Source organism: Calonectris borealis, chromosome 1, assembly GCF_964195595.1.
Source record: "Calonectris borealis chromosome 1, bCalBor7.hap1.2, whole genome shotgun sequence".
Lineage (NCBI taxonomy): Eukaryota > Metazoa > Chordata > Aves > Procellariiformes > Procellariidae > Calonectris > Calonectris borealis.
The window spans coordinates 219,766,495-219,784,825 of NC_134312.1; the positions used below are offsets into that span (position 1 = coordinate 219,766,495).

Below are 18,331 nucleotides of genomic sequence, written 5' to 3' on the forward strand. Positions count from 1 at the left end.
GACCCAGGAAAGGAAGGGAGCCAGGGCATTAATTGATCTTCCTGGAGGGACTGCGGTTCATTAGCGGAGATGCTGGGCTGGGATGGCATCAGGTATTAATTACAGTGTTTTTTCTCTTCTGAACTTTTCAAGTCTTCTGGAAATCTGTCGGTAGCTCTTAGGCGGGACCGTGGAGCCCGCATGGCAGGGGGTCCTCGGTCCGGGTCTGCTTCGCTGTGACGGGGTGTTAGGTGCTCAGAGCCATTTCGAGTTCTCGATGGCAAAGCCCCTGAACGTGGGCTTACTGAGTTTTTGTTGAATCCCCCCTCACCAAGGAGCTGAGCGCACCTCCGGGAGCAGAACTTGGCCCACCAGTTGGGTGGCGTTCCTTCAAGAGGAGGCAGCATGTGCCAGCCCCCCACCACTTAGGCTCCGTGGTGGGGCTTGTGGGGCTTCCTCATCTCCCAGAGTTGGGGAGAAGGGCTGTGGCCAGGCCTGGCCCTATTGCCTGTCCCCCCCAGCCGAGCGAGTCTCCGTGACCTCTGGAATGGGTGTGACAGCCTCCCTTTCCTCAAAAATCAGATATAAAGTGCAGTAGCTGCCAAAACCTGCAGCCCTGAGTGGTGGCATCTCCTTGTTGATAAAAGAGCCAGTGAAGAGGTGGATGCTGAAATGAGAGAGGGGTCTGCCCTCCCTCCAGACATGAGAGTGGTGTTCATGTCGGATTCTTGGCCATGGAATACTTGACCACTTTGGTGGCTTTGATTGTCCATCTGGCCAGGCTTTAGATCAGGCTTCCTTCTGGTGTGCCGAATGCTCCCAGGACTGACGTTGCCAAGATGCCGTCTCTGCTCCCGGAGGTCTCCCTTCCTGGCTGATCAGCAGCCTGGTGTTGTTATTTCCTTCAAAAAGAGCCACTCTTTTCCACTGCTTGGTTTTACTGATGGCTAGAGCGAAGGGCTTAAAAACCAGGAGGTTTCCCAAAGCCTGACCTTAGACCAGCTGCAGAAGAGTATCGTGCTGCGGACCCTCCTGCGGACCCGCGCAGGGTGCTGGGCCCCCGGTGCTGGAGCCCAGACACACGGGCTGGTCTGCTGGAGGCTCCCAGAATTAGGAATTGGCTTGAAAGCCAAGCGGTGGTGGGGCAGCGTCCCCTCCCGTCACAGCTTCCCTGCTGTTCGCTGAAGTCACCGCTGCCTGGTAGGGACCAGTCTGAGCTTCGGGAGGGAGTTTCTCCTGGCCTGGGAGAATATTCCCTCCCCTCTAGGAATAGCGTCTAAAGCTAGGTTTAGATTCCTAAAGCATTCCTAAAGCATTCCTAAAGAAAGGAATGCTTTAAATTTTTGTACTGTGCTGAAAATTCTTTTCCCCCGGGTTTATAAAACATTAATTTGTATTTTTTATTTTACTTTTTTTTTTTAATTTTAAATTAATAAGTAACCTAGGACTAGCATTTGTTTTGCTAGCCCCGGCATTGCTCTGTACATAAGCTTCAAAGTTTCCTTTCCTTTTTTTATTTATTTTATTTATTTTATATTTTGCAATGTTTTTCTCAATATTTAATCTCTGGTGAGATTAGCGCCGGCGCGTCAGCAGTGGAGGCACCTTCACCTCTCCCCCTGCGTGTCTGAGTCTAAGCTTGCACGGACACTTGCAGAAGTTAAGTCCCTTCTGGGGACGGGTCGGAGCTGCGCTCAGAGCGGGCGATGCCTTTCAGTGCCACCTTAGAGGCCTCCCGCGCCCGTGCAGTAAGAGCGCAGCCAGCTCTGCGCGCCGCGGTGCACGGCCTGCGGTCAGCGGGGTTTGCGTACGGATCTGCCGCTTCTCCAGCTCCTACCTGCGTGTGTGCGAAGGGGACAGAGCAGCCAGAGCTGGGCCTGGAGCTGGAGGTGCCTTCGCCTCTCTACAGCAGTTTGATTTAATTCCTCCGTCTTCCAGCTTTGCAGTCCGAACTCTGATGCTGCACTTGATCTGGGAGATTTGGTGTTTCCGTGCGTCTGCCCCACTGCGCAGTCCTTCTCCTGCCCTCCTGGGAATGCCCACCTTTGCTCCGGCCTGCAAGCACAAGTCGTTGGGCTTTCCCTTTTGCAGGGTATCCGTGCATGTTGGCAGTCAGTAGAGCAGAGCTCAAGGGAAGAAAAAATTATAATTAATCAGCTTTAGAAAGCATCAGTTTCTGTTCAACGAAACATCACAATTTCTAGGTCTGATTTCACAAAACCTGCCAGGGCTCGGTGTAATTGCATTTGCCCGGGGGATTCCAGGCTTTCCAGTGAGTTGTCAGATGTGTTATGTTGAATTATTCCCATCCCGGTAACGTGCAGGAATACACCTCAGGTACTGGTGGCTGAGCAAACGCAGAGCGGAAACTCCAGATCCCAAAGAACAGCCGCTCTCAACACCAGACCGAAGATGGCAGGCAGGTAGACATGGGCAGGAGCAGAACCGAGTTGAGTACCATGCTCTGCAGCACTTTAACCCGTTACTTTGCAGTTAACAAAGGAAGTCTTTTTAGAAGAGTTCCTGCTCTTAAATGGCTACTTCTTGACGTTTCTGCGCAGCGCGGAAGAGCGGAGGCAGCTCCCGGTGGAGCTGGGCACGGGGGCAGTCGGAGCGGCTGATGAGGGAAGCCTGGCGTGACTCTGAGGAGGTCCGCTGGGCATTCCCAGCTGACTGCCGTCCCCAGGACCGGGAGCGCTGTCGTCCCTCAGCCTCTCCGGCTCTTTTCTCTCGGTTATGGCTTGTAGGTTTTTGTGCTTCCAGCCTCAAGGAGGTGCAGACTGCTGGGATTGTGTTTTGGCTGGGGGGGAAGGTGGTGTGGAGGAAGCATTGAGTGGTTGTTCTCTGGCCCTTCTGGACAGTAAAAGGGGAAAAAAAAGGCAGAAGTCTCTGTATTGCTTGCTTGCGTGGGATCCTGATTTCACTTTGAAGGTGCAAAGAGGCTGTGGTTGGAACAAGGCTGAGAGGTCTTCTCTCGGGCTTTCTCCAACCACCTCCTCCCCTGCCTGGGCGCTGTGAAGGCAGGCACTGGGATTTGTGGAAATGGTTTTGTCTTCATCTCCGCTGCTGTTCAGTGGAGTGGGGACAATAGCCACCAGAAACCCCCAGCGGGGTCCTGATTGTCTCCTGGAAAAGGCCATTAGGCCCTTAACGAGCTTCCAGACCGGTGGTGGTGGTCCGTTCTGCTGGTGCTCGTTCAGACAAGCAGTTCTTTACTTTGTCTCAGTGAGCTGAGCTTTCATTCTTCTTCCCCCGCAGTCCTTGTGACCCGGGAGGACGACTTCAACAACCGCTTGAACATCAGAGCCAATTTCAAGGGCTGCACAGCTCTGCACTACGCAGTGTTGGCTGATGACTACCTGACGGTCAAGTTGCTGCTGGATGGAGGTGAGTTCCGTAGCTCCAACAGGCTCTCGGGCCAGGAGCGCTGCTTCTGAGTAAGCCTGACCCACAGGTCCTGACAAGGACTTTTCATTGTCAGGCTTAGATGTGATTTACTGATTGCTTTAATCCCTTTATTTTTTAGTTTCTCTGTTCCCATTCATCTCCAATGGTTTTTCTGATGTACTTCTGGTGGCTGTTCTCATCTTCATCATTGAGTCTTCCCTTTCTTCCTGCGGTTCAGGGGAGATGCATCCCCTGGTCTCTCTGCTCAGTATTTTGAACGTTTCCCTTTCGCAATTTGCACTCCACTCATCTGCCATATCCCTCCCGTACCTGTGTGCAGTGGAATCGCAGAGCCTCCTCTTTGCTGGGAATGGATCTGCTCTGTAGACAAGGCACTGGCTAGGTAGCGGTACCCACGTTAAATTGTTGAGGCTCAGGTACAGTTGGAACCTTGGCAATGCAGCTCTTGTGAGAATCGGTGGAAATTAGGTTGTGTGGTTACTGGTCCTCCTGGTTCGACCACAGACCCCTTCTTCTCACAGATCCTGCTTTACTGCCACGTACTCACGGCTCTGGCTGACAGATCCATGGATGCACTCACGGTTGGACTCGATGATCATAAACCTAAATGATTCTATGACACTAAAGAGATGAAAATTCGTAGGACTACAGCATAGTTTGGGTTGGAAGAGACTTCAGAGGTCTCCAGTCCAACCTCCTCTTCAAAGCAGGGTCAGCTGTGGGGCCAAACCAGTAACTCGGGGCTTTCGCCAGCTGGGTCCTGAAAACCGCCAGGGACGGGCACTGCCCAACCTCTCTGGGCAACCTGTTGCGACGCTTGACTGTCTTCGTGAGGAAAAAGCTCGTCAGCACTAGTGGAGGGGAAGAAGAAGATGCATTTAGCTAACAGAATAGAGATGTGCTACCATGACAACAGTTTTTTGTATTTACCCTCCTGCTGCTCTTTACCAGGATGACATTTGCGTCTGTGTTACGCTGTTACCCAGAACCGGAGTCTGCTGAACGTGTATCTAGGTGCGCACGTGCTGTTAAATTAGCTGCATCTGCCTGCGATGCAGATTGTTCTGCTACTCTCAGTAGAGTTCTGCAGATTTGTGCCTTGTCCTTAGCCCTCCTCCTGCTACAACTTCAACTCCTCTCCTCCCCGCAGGGTCACCTAGGGCAGCTTTGGATGAGCAAGGAGCGGCGACGTTGTGCCGGCTTTCAAGTCCGCGCTTGCCAGCAGCCTTCTGCCAAACGCAGCAGAGAGCAGCGGAGCGCTGTCAGCCTGTCCCTGCAGTGGAGAGACTCGCCAGCGTCTGTCTAGCCAGATGCTGATTTTTGCAAAAATTTTAGGAATGTCATCGTCTTCATGGTGTGGGCGTCTCAGGAATTCAGGAGTTAATTCTGGGGAAGCAGGCAGGCAGATCGTTGTACGACGGGCTCACATAAGGCTCATTCCTTAAGAAAGCAACTAAAAAGATAATGGAAAGTAGCATCCGTGAAGGCTAAACATCCCCAGAGGAAATGAAGAAAAATAATTGTAGGAACACTGAACCTTGATACTCATCTATACCATATGCTCGTTATCTTTCAGAAATAGAAAAATAAGAGTGAAAGGTTGAGATTCAATACCACTGAATTCCACAGTTAGCTCTGGGTCAGGATTTCTCTCTGGGAGCCTGCCAGATACCAGAACCCTATTTCTTGGGCCATAAATTAACCCCCCAAAAAGGAGCCACTGAAAGAAAACCTATTGCAAATGGATTTAGCCAAGGTTCCTCAGGGATGCTTGCAGAGAAGGGAGCTGAGGAAGCAGACAGCTGCTCCATAGGCTGTGGGATATGTGCATGTGGTGACTGGGAAGTCCTCAGACAAAAATATTGGCCCGCGTGCGGTCCAGCCCATTTGTCTGATGTGGCAGAGCTGCTCCGTGTTTGCAGCATACGCAGACACTGCGTGAACGCCGACTCTGGCGCTTTCGCAGCGCGTCCGACTCGCTGCACATCTGCTGCCTGGTCCAACTGCACGTGTTCAGCGGTGGCGTGTCCATGGTGGTCAGAAGAAACTGCTCCCACAGGACCCCTGAGATCCCGCAGGCGTGGGAGGAGTGGAGCGGGCTTCGCCCTCTTGGGCGATGAGTTGTGAAGGCACGGGCCAGGAAGGGCTTCAATGGCGAGTGCGGCGGGCTCGGTGGTGTTATAGCGGGGCAACGTGGTCGAAGTGCTGGCATGGAAAAGTCCTCATCAGTGTGAACAGATCTGAGCAGAGTGAGTCTGTGGTTCTGGAGGCGGGGGAGTATTTCAAGGTGGGATGGTGTGAGTCTCAACAGCAGTGTTTTATCTCTAAAAACACCTAAAATACAGACGTGGGCTAGCCTCGAGGGCAGAGGGGCAGTCCGCTGTGAGGATGCGGCACAGGCCACAGCTTCGGCCGGGGTGCGTGAGTTAGCCGCAGGGCTCATGAGAGAAGGTGACGGCAGAGCTGCCAGCCAGAGGCCGAGAGCTCTTTTCCCGTCTGTTGAGCTTGGGCTGGCAGCCGCCCCCGTACGCGCTGGGGAAAAGCTGGAATAACGTTTTTTACAAAGATACCTGCTTCTTGTTTCTGCCTTCGGAAGTCTCCTCGCGAGATGTGTGTATTACTAGCTGATTGAAGGTACCGAGGCAGCTGCTTGGTGATCCTGAGTACAGGTAAAATATGGGTGCAGATAAGTGAAGCTGGCACTAAGGAATTTCGCCATACTGAATAAATAATTGCAAGTAGCAAGTCCAGCTCATTTCTACATCTGTCCCCTGCTCAGCTCTCCGAGCGCTGTTACAGTACAGGCCTCTCTTAATAGAGAGGACTGTTCTTTTTGTTCAAAAGCTCTTCTGTGTCTGTCCTGCAGGCACTGCCGACTTTGTGAATGAGCACTTCTGCTGCTCGATGCTCATAGAGAGTTCTTTGTTCGTGGCAAAGTGTCTCAGCTCAGAAAAACTCACTTGGATCTCAGAAAAAAAGCAAATATAACAATATCTATGGGACTGTGTTTGTTTGAGTACAACTGAAGGGATTGTGTACCAAATCAAAGTGAAAACTCGGAATTTAGTCAGCCGTAGCACTAAAATGTGACGATCGCTCATCACCGTTCTGTTCTTAATCCAGTCCCACGGAAATCCTTCTGGATACGGATTCAAGAGAGTCTACGCTAACAATGCATTTCCAAGTGAAAATCGTTGCCTTGCAAAGACACGAGCGTGTCCCAGTGCTCAGACCCTGGGAAGAGCAGTCCACCACCGTGAATCTTCACTTGGCGCGCGACGTGAAGGATCACGCTGGAGTCCTTGCAGGATCCCGAGGCTGAGCGTGCAACGTTCTTCAGATTAATCTGTGTTCGCCAGCCCATCCACAACACCCACTTACTCTCCGCAGTCATAGTTACGGTGCAAATTTATGACGGTTTACTTGCTAAATCAAACACGTCTCCCCTTTTTGTCAGGTGGATTCTTCTGAGCTGGTGGTGTTTCAGCAGACCCTTCCCTTTCCTTTCAGTGAGTTCTGCACGCTGGAGTTTGATTTCACGATCGGCGCCTGACGCGAGGTTTTCATCGCATTGACTGGGGGTGTTCCCCTCTCCCGACAACAAAGCGTGGGTCCCTGCATCCTTGTTAGTATAATCTGCGATGAATACATGGCTGAAGGTCTCAGCAGTGGAGATCGAACACCTTTCAGCGTGTGCCTGCCCCGGGCCCTTTGTGAGGATAATTTCCCCGTGCGATCTGCCATTGAGATCCGCGCGTAGGATGTCTCCGGTTTGCTGACGTGGAACAGGCTCCCCTCGCTCCCTCCCTCCCGCTTCCCTACACCTGCCTTTTTACCAACTGCCCATTTACTCTCCCCAGCACCTCCCTCGCTCCGTGCCCTGCCCTCGGGGCCAAAGCCATTAACCGCCAAGGCCCCTCTCCGCTAAAACAACTACCCCGTTGTGCGGCACTGGGGTTTTTTTTAAGGGAAGCCCCCGTGCGCTTGCCCCTCACCCCACATCCCTGGCCTTTTGTGGCCCATTCAGTGACTCACTTGACCCCTCCAGGACCTTATCGCCTTGTGGTCAGCATGTGTGTGCCCAGCAGACCGCGAGACGAAGTCGCTGCTCTGTTGTCCTTTCGGGCAGTTGTTGGTGACATTTCACAGTCTCCTGACCTGAGCTGACACCATAAATATCGGGGTTTATGGGGAGGAGTGGGTGGGAGCTCACATCCACAGAGTGCACCAGGCACGATCGATTGAGAGGGCTTTGTGTTTGGCTTGGAGGAAGCAAGGCAGGGTCTCCAGCTCGTCGAGGATGGAGGTCTCTTCGTTTTAGAGGGAGCTTTTATTATGGCGGTATTTAAATCTGCGACACGAAATAGCTGGTATTAAAAGGTTCAGCTTTCTGCAGGCAGTAGGGTAGCCTTGCCATAGAGCTCAGCCGCCTTCTAGCGCCCTTCTAAGTCTGGTTCTGCTCCAGAACCTGCCGCTGAAATGCAGGTACCCGGAGGAGCCCAGGCAGGCACTGATCCGTGGGGAACCGGGACGGGAGCTCAGCCCCCGTGACCCCCAGGCCAGCGTCTGGAAGCACAGCGGTGGTTCCTGCCCCCATCCTCCTCCCAGCTCCGGACGTGCGCTGGCAGCCCAACCGAACCTCCCTGACGGCTCGCGGTGCTGCCAGCCCGCTGCCCTCCAGCAAGTCTCTGCAGCAGGCTTAGGAGCGGGCTTGAGTTCGGGACCGGCTTGAAGGCAAAGCCCGGCCCTTCCAGCCGTGCGGGCGCAGCGGCCTCACGCCCTGCCGCCGGCGACGGTGAAGGAGCACAGACCCAGCCCGCGGCGCTCACACCTCCATGCGTGGAGGCCTGTCTGTTCTCACCCTGCGGTGCGACTGCAGATGAGGGGGGTGGGGTCTTTTGCAGTGGAATGAGTCGTGATTCATTTTGTTTAATTTCTTGGGACGTGCTTGTGTTCGTGGTTTTTGGGTTTGGTTTTTGGTTTTTTTTGTGACAAACACACAGCAGGGTTTTAGGTCCAAAGAACACCTGCAAGCTTTAGATTTGAGCGGCGAGTACCTGATAGTACTTTATTGGGCTAATGTGGGGAGAAGAGTTCAGGTTTGAAATGCTCTACCGACCTCAAACCTGGCGCGGGGCTCAGCAGTGGGGCTGTGAAGGAGGGCACACCCTGACCGGGGGACTTGAGCAGAGGCTTGAAGAAGCTTAGAAACCAGAAGAGGCTGGAGAGGTTCGCCAGAAGTTGGTTGTCCCTGTGCACCTCTGAGCGGCCCCTCCTTTATTAAACCAAGCACAGGCTGCTCGCCTTCGTTGTAAAGCCCTGTGGATCACGCTGTCATTCGCTGTTGAGGGATCACGCTGCTGGCAGCCAGGACGTCAGCCACCGCTGCCTTGGGGGTAGACTGTCGAACACGCCTGTTGGCTTGGAAGGAGCTCACCTGGACGCTGCAGAGCTGCTGTTTTCTCTCCCCTGGTGCTCTCTCCCATGCTCAGTTGTCTGCAGGGGACGTTGCAGGTGGTTTGCTGGTGCCTCGTCTGTTGTTCAACAGCGTTTCGTTGCTGACACGTGTTCCTCTGCCTGTATTCACCTGCTGTCTCGTACCTTACGCTCCTTGAAGAACGGTGTCTTTGCCCCCCACTAAAGCATCTAGGTCCAAGGATGCTCTCTAATAGCCACGAGGGACAAAGAGCAAGCTGAGGGGAGAGTTGTGTTTCCCCATCAGGGTGCAGAATCCCAGAGCCATGAAATCACTGAGGTTGGCAGGGACCTCTGGAGACCATCTAGGCCAACCCCCTCCTCAAAGCAGGGTCACCTGGAGCAGGTTGCCAGGACTGTGGTTGGGGTTTGAATATCTCCAAGGATGGAGACTCCACAACCTCTCCGGGCAGCCTCTTCCAGTGCTCAGTATCTGTTACAGTAAAGTTTTTTTCTTGTGTTTTGAATAGAATTCCCTGTGTTTCAGTTTGTGCCCATTGCCTCTTGTCCTGTCACTGCGCAGCGCTAGAACAAGCCTGGCTCCATCTTCTTCATCCCCTCCCATCAGGTATTTATACACATCGATGAGATCCCCCTGAGCTTTCTCTTCTCTGAACAGTCCCAGCTCTCTCAGTCTCTCCTCACATGAGAGACGTGCCAGTCCATTCATCGTCTTCTTGGCCCTTTGCTGGACTCACTCCAGTCAGTCCATGGCTTTCTTGACCTGGGGAGTGCAGAACTGGACACCAGATGTGTCTCCCCGGTGCTGGGCAGAGGGGCAGGATCCCCTCCCTCGACCTGCTGGCAACACTCCTCCTAATGCAGCCCAGGACACCGTTGGCCTTTGCTGCAAGGGCACATTTTTGCCTCATGGTCAGCTTGGTGCCCACCAGGCAGGACCTTCTCTGCCAAGCTGCTTTCCAGCGGTCAGCCCCCAGCCTGTGCTGGTGCCTGGGCTTGTTCCTCCCCAGGAGCAGGACTTTGCACTTCCCCCTGTTGAACTTCATGAGGTTTTTGTTAACCCATTTCTCCAGCCTGTCAGAGTCCCTCTGGGTGGCAGCACGACCCTCTGGCGTATCAGCCACTCCTCCCAGTTTTGAATGTCCTGCAAACTGGCTGAGGGTGCGCTCTGCCCCATCATCAGCGTCATTAATGATTAGACAGCTTGAATAGCAGTATCAGCCCGCTGCGGTACCCCACGGGCCTCCGCTGGGCTTTCTGCTGCTTGTCATGACCCTTTGAGCCTGGCCATCGAGCCAGTTTTCAGTCCCACTTCACTGTCCACTTATCGAGCCTGCGTTTTATCTGCTTGTCTATGGGAGACCATGTTGAAAGCCTTACTAAAGTCAAGGTAAACAACATCCACTGCTTTCCCCTTCATAAATCCATACTTCCAATCACCTTCTTGTCCTTCATATGTTCGGAAAGGGGTGCCAGGATGAGTTGCTCCATCGCCTTCCCAGGAATCAAGGTGAGGCTGACCAGTCTGTAGTTCTCAGGATCCTCCTTCTTGTCCTTCTTGAAGATAGCCATGACATTTGCTTTCTTCCCCTCCCAAGGGGCCTCTCCCTGTAGAATCATAGAATGGTTTGGGTTGGAAGGGACCTTTAAAGGTCATCTGGTCCAACCCCCCTGCCGTGGGCAGGGACATCTTCCACTAGAACAGGTTGCTCAGATCAGGTTGCCCATCACCATGACCTTTTACCTATCGTCAAGAGTGGCCTCACAATGACATTGCCCCGGTCCCTCAGCACTCGTGGATGCTTGTTTAAATGTTCCCTAACCTGATCCTCCTCCACCAAGGGTCGGTCTTCCTTGCTCCAGATGTTCCCACTGGAGCCCACAGCCCTGCAGTCGGGCACCCCATGGGCAGGGGAGACCCCACGTCCTGTCCCGTGCCCTGGATGGGGCTCAGCAAGGCTGCGTGGAAAGGGGGAGCAGCCTGGGGAAACCTCGTGAGCTTCGAACCTAGGGACACCCCCACTGCTGAGGAATTTGCCCTGCAGGGAGACAGCATGGGTCACTGTTTACCTTTCACGGCCTTGTGTTGGGAAGAGTTGTGGTACCCTTGACATAAATTAAAGTTACACTAAACAAAGCACAGAAGAAAATGCTGCAGAGACCCGTCTTGTCCTTGGGCTAGAGGTTATGAAATGCAAAATCAGAATATTGAGATTGCTTCCCCCCATACGCACCTGAGAAGCTTGGGCACAGAAGGAAGTGTAGAAGCAAGGTTTCCCTGGTGCTTCACAGCTCCGCGGGCATTTTTCGTGGGTATTGACGTGCTTTTCCAAGTGGTTTTCCAAGGTGTGTTTCGTGTGTGTGTCCGTGCAGTGAGGGGTTGGCTGAGCTGTCAGCTGCCTTGGCTGAAAATGCAGGGTGCTGCTGAGCAGGTGGGTGGTGGTGCCTTGCGTCTCAGACCTTTGCTTAGAAGTAGAGCGATTCCCTCCTTCAGAGAGTGACTGCCCTCTCTATCCCCGTCACCGGGACAGACGCATCTCCTCCTGCCAAACCCGGGCAGCCTCGTTATGTGTCTCACTCTCCCCAGCACTCTCCTAACCATTGACCACCTTGCTTTCTACCTCTCACCTCCAGAAATCCCCTTTGCCTCCGTCTCCTCCCAGAGCCAGCGCGCAGGCTGACCAGGCTCTTCCTGCATGTACCGAGGGGGGGTCGGTCTCTTCTTCCAAGTAACAGCGATGGGACGAGAGGAGATGGCCTTAAGTTGCCCCAAGGGAGGTTTAGGCTGGACATGAGGAGAAATTTCTTTACTGCAAGAGTGGTCAGGCCTTGGAACAGGCTGCCCAGGGAAGTGGTGGAGTCCCCATCCCTGGAGGTATTTAAAAGACGTGTAGATGAGGCGCTTAGGGACATGGTGTAGTGGGCATGGGGGTGTTGGGTTGACAGTTGGACTTGATGATCTTAGAGGTCTTTTCCAACCTTAATGATTCTGTGATTCTATGAAACGCCTGCTCTGAAACACCCTTTGCCTCCTTCTCCCTGCGCGGGACCCTTGGTGTGACTCCAGCCCTGGTCCCTGCTCTCATCCCAGCGCTTCCAATCCCTTGGACTGGGCCTGATGGTCTGGGGGGTGCAGAGAGGCTGAGTAGCCGAGGTCAGGCAGCACGTGGCTGGGGAAGCGGGGAGCGGAGCTGGGGTGGGGACCCCAGCCGCGTCTCGCTGGAGCAGCCTCGCCGCCCCGGCCGCCCTGCGAGACTCCCGCACGCCTCGGCCTCGTGCTCCTGTCTCTGTTGCAAAAGGCGAGCGATCGAGTCAGCTCAGTGCACGCATCTCTAATTAGAGGGGGCGGAAAGAGAGGGAGAGAGGAGGGAAAGAACATACATTTATGAAAACATTTTAGCTGAAGCTGCAGTAACGCAGACTTCTGAACTCGATTTGCCAGTAAATTCAGCGCAGTGCGTGTGTTGGTAATGCCCCACGCTCGCCTGTTCGGTACCGGATAATGGCAGATATAGTGACCAGGACGAATGACGGGTGAGTGACTTCCAGAGTCACGAGGGATGGTCTTTGACATCAGGACGTGAGAGTGCTTGTGGTATTCTCAGGAAAAACCAGGTTGTAATCATAGCTGGCTTTCTTGTGTTTGAATTCTGCATAATATGTCTCGGAGCGTTTTCAGTTGCATCCCAGATGGAAAGGGCTCCGATCTTATAGAGAGGGTGAAGGACATGGCTGGACAGCTGTGGCCTCCCAGGTCCCCAGCAGCCAGCGTGTGGTGACAAAGAGGAGATACCTTGGGCCTGATCACATCCCGAGAAGGCGACATCCTTGGTTCGCTGCGCTCAGGGGAGTCACCAGCGTAAGCAAGAGCAAAACTGGGGAAAATAAATGAGAAACTGGGGAAGTCAAGCTGGCAGAGGTCTGCTAGGCTGACGGTCTCTGAACAGGAGGTCTTCCCCAACAGATGGATCCCCCAAAATTTCCAGCTCAGGTTCAGACGCAACCGTACAGTGAGTTTAAACCTACTGAATTATTCTGCTTTGCTTGGTTCTCCACTGAGCCCTGGAGATGGAAGAGCGCTGCCCCGAGGCCCAAGAGAGGAGATGGTCCCTTGAAGAGTTCCCCCATGAGCTGGTTCCCATTTCATTTATTCTAAAGCTCGGCAGCTTTTCCTGCCTGACCCTTGATCTCTGCCTCGAGAGCAGCCCGGGCTTCGGAAGGAGCGTGGCGCGGGTAGGGCAGTGCCAGCCGGCAGGAGCCGGGAGTCCCTCTGGTCCCTGGCAGCCGTTACAACTGCACAGCGTGCCTGCAGGGAGAACGCGTGTGCTTCTCTGGAAAGCCGGTGTGGGGAAGAGAAAACCACAGGCTGCTCTGTCCTCCCTGGGTTTTTTGCCTCGCGGTAGCTGGGGTTAGGAACCTGTTTGTCGTCTGAAGAAGGCGGCTGTAACTCCGTCCTCCTGAGCAAAACCAGGCCGGTGTGAAATAACAACCCTGCCTTTGCTGTCCGGGATCCTGCAGGCGTGGGCGGTAAGCGCCCTTCCCAGGGGAGCATCCCCGCTCCCGCAGAGCCGTGTGCTCGCAGACCCCTTCTCGCCCAGGCCCCGGGGTCGGAGGGAGCGCGCCGAGTCCTCCCCTGAGCTCCTGCCAGCGCCTCGGAGGACACCGAGCCCTGCCGCAGCCCGAGGCGGCGGCGGGGTGTCCGGGTCGGTGTTTTCGGGGGTGGTAGCTGCCCCCGGGTGCTCTGTGCTGCAGGTCTGGCGCCTGCTATAACGCACCATCCCAGGCCAGCTGTTGTGCAAGAGTGCCTGAAATCCTCTCTCCCTCTCCGTGCTCATATTTACAAGGGAATGTGATAAATTCAGTATTGATTCCTTCTGTTGCACTGTAAATTTTGCAAAAGATGATTAAATAGTGCAATACAGTCTGCAAGTGCCGTGGCTCAATATGTTCTGGGCCGGCGTATCGACCCCCTCCGTCCGACGGCAGCAGGTTCCACTCCCAGCCGCGCCAGACCAGTAATTAAAATCCTGTGAGACTGGGATTTAGACACCAATCATATCACAGCATCGGAGCGTCTAACATCCCACCGTGGCGGGAGCAATAAGCGTATAAGTGCAAGCACATTTATGTCCATGTCGGAGTGCTTAAGAATAGTTTCCCCATAGGGCAGGGGAGCAAATAGATCCCTCTCTAAGTGTTTCTGGGTACAAAACTCTACAGCGCTATAATGTTTGTCATGAATTTAATAGCTCTGCACACGTGTAGATATAGAGAGAGATGAGGATTCTTTAGCTTCCCTTCCCATACGGTTACCTTACAAACAAGAATAAGGTAGATTGTTTTCACAGCCGGGTATTAAGTACGCATAAACCAACTTACACTCACATCACAATAACGCCAGACTTGAAGGAGCAGGTAGGTCAACTCGCTTGAAAAGGCATTGCAAAGAATAAAGGTTTTTCTGGGCCCAAAGTAGAGAGTCCGCATTGCCCGAGCCTTTCCCTGCTCCGGTCCTTCCCGTGCATTGCTGGAGAAGGTTGTGTCTGAAAGCAGTTGGAATTTAACCACCTGTGCAAGTTGAAAGCAGTTTGAGATAAGACTTGGCTAATATTCTGACGTCTTGAGGGAAGCCTTGATTTCCTCAGATGTGTCGAGTCAGGTGCAGGGAACTCGCAAACTTTGCTCCCCTTCTTCATCCTCATCATCAGGTCTGCATCTGAGCGGTACAAGCAGTGCTGAGCAAGGCCCAGGAGGCCAGCACTGGCCACGGTGATCCCCGTACCAGCTGCCCTGGTCCGCAGAGCTGCAGGAGGGAGGCTGCCGTGCCGTGCCGTGCCGTGCCACACCGTGCCGTGCCATGCCGTGCCGTGCTGGGGGTGCACCAGCAGCAGTACCCTTGCCCAAAGAAGCACTGCTGGAGGGCACGCTTCTCTGCTGGAGCTCTCAGAAGGCAGATCCAAAATAACGTATTTATATTTAACACACACGTTAGTTTATTTTTTTCTCTTTCTTCTATTGCAACCTTCCCATTTGCCAGGCGTGTGAACTGTTTTATGCATTCAAAGGGAAATACAGTCCTCTACTGTTATTTTTCTGGAGGGCAGGTTCTGGCCGGGAACGTGCACTGGGCATGCTTCTGCAGAGCTCTTTATTTTCCAGGGTTCTGCTGGCGTCACTGAAAGCAAATTTGGTCATTTTGGTGTATTTTGTAATTTTATAGTGGGGTGAAAAATCTATGGGCAAGAGTCCGCCCATAAAGAAGGGCAAGAGCCCTTGTCCCAGCGCTGAACAGCGTAAGAGAGGTCAAGGAACTGTGAAGGGCTTGTTCTGAGTTGAGAAGAGTGCTGCGCAGCTCACACCCCGAAGCGTATAACGCTGCCTTAGGTGGTGCCGAGGACACCAAAACGCCTTCAGGACACGGCGTGTCTGAATGAATAAGCGTTGGGCTGAGTTTCAGGAGATCTGGGGTGCTTCTCAGCCCTGCCAGCGCTGTTCTAGATATTCCTCTCTTTCTTCTGTCTTTTATCGTTGCATCTGCCCCGCAGGCTCCTCTAGGCAGGTCGCTTAGTGCTGGTGCCAAGGACACGGCGCGGCTGGGAGCACGCCGCATCCCACCACGGCCCTGCCCCTCTGAGAGCAGCCGGGAAGAGCGCCGAGGAGGAAAACTCGGAGCAGGACAAATGTCCGGCGCTTTCTTTTTTCTGAACGAATTCCCGCTTCGATTCAGCAGCAAGTTGATGTTTTCATGGAACTGTTCACGGCAGCTCCGAAGCCTCGTGCCCGATTTCCCGGTGAGAGGTGGCTCAGTGCCTGTCACTGCTTGTATGCAATTCAGATTGATCTTCCACGCGCGCAGTGGTTTACATTTATTATCTAAGTTGAATTTCGCTTGCCAGCTCATCGCTGTCACTCAAATGGCTCTGAATAAATTAGTTTTGGTAGTCATCTTTGTCGTGTCAGTATTAGCCCTCACTCCAGTCACTCGCAGAGGTCTGACTGCAGAGGCATCAGCAGAAAGCCCTTGGACAACTTTCTTCCCCTGAGGACACTGACCACTTGCTCTCCTTTAAATCCTTTGTTTTCAGTGTTTAAGTCATTATTTATCCATGAGGATCCTTTTTCTGGTCACAGCTTGCTTCCTAGGTGAGGAACTCGGAGGTTCTTGGACATCAGAGGTGCATCTGCATCGAGCAGATCCCGGTTTCCAGCTGAGCAGTGAGGGCAGGCACTGCCCCCAGCTCGGGAGGCAAGGCTTTCTGCCGAAGAAGTGCTGACTTTTCCTCTTACGTGGTTTTTTCCACGTCTGCTACTGTGTTTCCTTACATAAGTCTTTTTTACAGATTGGTGTCACGTCTGCTGCCTTCCGCTCTCGTCCTGTCGTGGATGTGACAAGCCGTCAGTCGTTAGCGCTGGTGGATAATTTGGTGTTTGAGCTCCTTTGAACTCCTCAGTGAAAAGTCTCTGGGCCTGGCAATTTGTTAACGCTCAGTAATGCTTTAAAACTGTTTCTGCTGACTCTTAATTGAGGCAGCTCCTGCGGCGCGTCCCTGTAAGAGGTTTGGCGTGGGAGCCTTGCCATGGTGACCGCAGACGCAGAGTGCGGTGAGCCGTTCCTCGCATCATCTCGAGCCCTCCTGCTTCCTCCTGATCACCCGTGGAAACTCTCCTCCTGTGGCTGATATGGCTAAAAAGAGGTTCTGGTTTTCACTCCTGAAGCAAGGGCTTCTTTTAAATCCTTTTTGACCTGTTTTTTTTACATTTAACTTGCCAGAGCGAATGCTCTGTTGTGTTTTCCTCATCTGGACGCAGCTTCGAGGGATGGGGGGTTGGTTTATTCGTAAGATCCTAACTTTTCTCATTATAAAGACTTTTTAATAAATAGCATGGGTTTCTTTAGCCTTTAACATCCATGTTTCTGAAAGTTTTCTGCTGGTGGGCTGCTGCTTTGTTTCTAGCAAGATCCCTGTGCTCCTCTTTCGGAACAAAGCTCCTTGGCCGTGGATTCTTCCTCGGGTTTTGCTTGTAATGAAGTTAAGCATCGGCGTGTGTCCTGCTGCAGCGTGGTGCTGAGGAGCCGAGGTTTTGGAGAAGGTCTTTTGCGCTGTCCAAGACTGCATTGAGGCTTGCTTCTCGTCTGGTGAGCTTTCTGACTGGTGGCTTCAGGAGGCACCTCTTACTCTCTGGTTCTTTCCAATTTATCGATTTATTGGTATCATGTTTTTTACCCTTGCAGTCCCTGCAGTTTTTCTTAGCACGTCGCGTCCTTCAGTCTCTCAGAGACTGATCCTAGTGCTGTGTTTTCCCTGCTCGGTCAGGACGTTTCATTCTGTACAATTCTGTGTCACTGGCTAGTACAATCAACTTACTGACCTTCTTCTTGTTTCCAGTCTTTCTTTGATACCTAACATCACTGCTCCACCAGTGGGACTTAGTCCTTTGCTGCAGTACAGCTTGTACGCGGGCATTAAGGTGTCCTGCTATTATCTTATGGCCTCAAGTTGCGCCAAGGGAGGTTTAGATTGGACATTAGGAGACATTTCTTTACTGAAAGAGTAGTCAAGCACTGGAACAGGCTGCCCAGGGAAGTGGTGGAGTCACCATCCCTGGAGGTATTTAAAAGACGTGTAGATGAGGCGCTTAGGGACATGGTGTAGTGGGAATGGGGGTGTTGGGTTGACGGTTGGACTCGATGATCTTAGAGGTCTTTTCCAACCTGTATGATTCTGTGATTCTATGATTCTATCTTCCTACCTGCTGTTATCACTCTCCTCCGACGCCTCCGCTCCAGCTTGCGCGTCCTAGTCTTGGACTTTGCCGCTGCCACCTCTCAGAAGCGCACGCAGGTTTGTTCTCAGCCTGGTTCGCGAGGTTTGTGAGCGCCGATGAGGCTGCACCTCCACGAGGACCTTGTCAGCATCTGACCTTCGTCTCGGCCGCTCTGGATGTTTCTGGTTTAGAGGATCTCTCCTTTCCGTGCACTGTCTCTACTCCAGAAACTTCTCTATTCTTCATTAAGCCTGAACCCTTCCTTCCTACATCACTTTCTCAACTGTGCGTAGAGGCACCCGCTCTGTTTGACTCTGTTTGACGCTGTTTGGTCAGGTATGTGTTAAAATACATGATAAACCACGCACAGCCGCAGTAGTGGCTGGGTGAATACAGGGAGAACAAATCCACAAGAGATGGACGAGTTGCACCTTGGTCGGTTGGGACAAAACGTGTTCTTAATGCAGTCAGATGCAAAGTTCTGCGCGGTGGGAGAGGGGTGCAGAGTGGTATCGACCCCTGGGAAGTGGAGGCTCTGGAAAGGACCTGGAGTCACGGCCGGGGAAGCAGCGGCCGCAGGAGGCACTGGGAGCTGAGCCACACCGAGGTGAGCCGGTCCTAGGCTGTGTTAGCAGGGGAGCAGTCAGACGGCGAGGGGGATTTTAGGAAGGAGCGGCAGGACAAGAACTAGTGATGATGCTGGGCAAACTCAGGTTGGAAAGGCTTCCCAGGCTTTAAGAGT

General features: G+C 53.2%; 1 protein-coding gene across 3 annotated transcripts in view; it reads left to right on the top strand.

Moving 5' to 3' along the window:
* CLPB (ClpB family mitochondrial disaggregase) overlaps positions 1-18,331 on the top strand; it is a 91,228-nt gene that overhangs the window by 32,707 nt on the left and 40,190 nt on the right. For 2 of the 3 annotated variants that reach the window (XM_075140459.1, XM_075140458.1), the window contains exon 5: positions 3,238-3,366. The exons of the other annotated variant lie outside the window; for it this stretch is intronic. In XM_075140459.1, the coding sequence (XP_074996560.1) occupies positions 3,238-3,366 (129 nt within the window). The remainder of the gene's footprint in view (positions 1-3,237; positions 3,367-18,331) is intronic. 3 annotated transcript variants of the gene reach the window in all.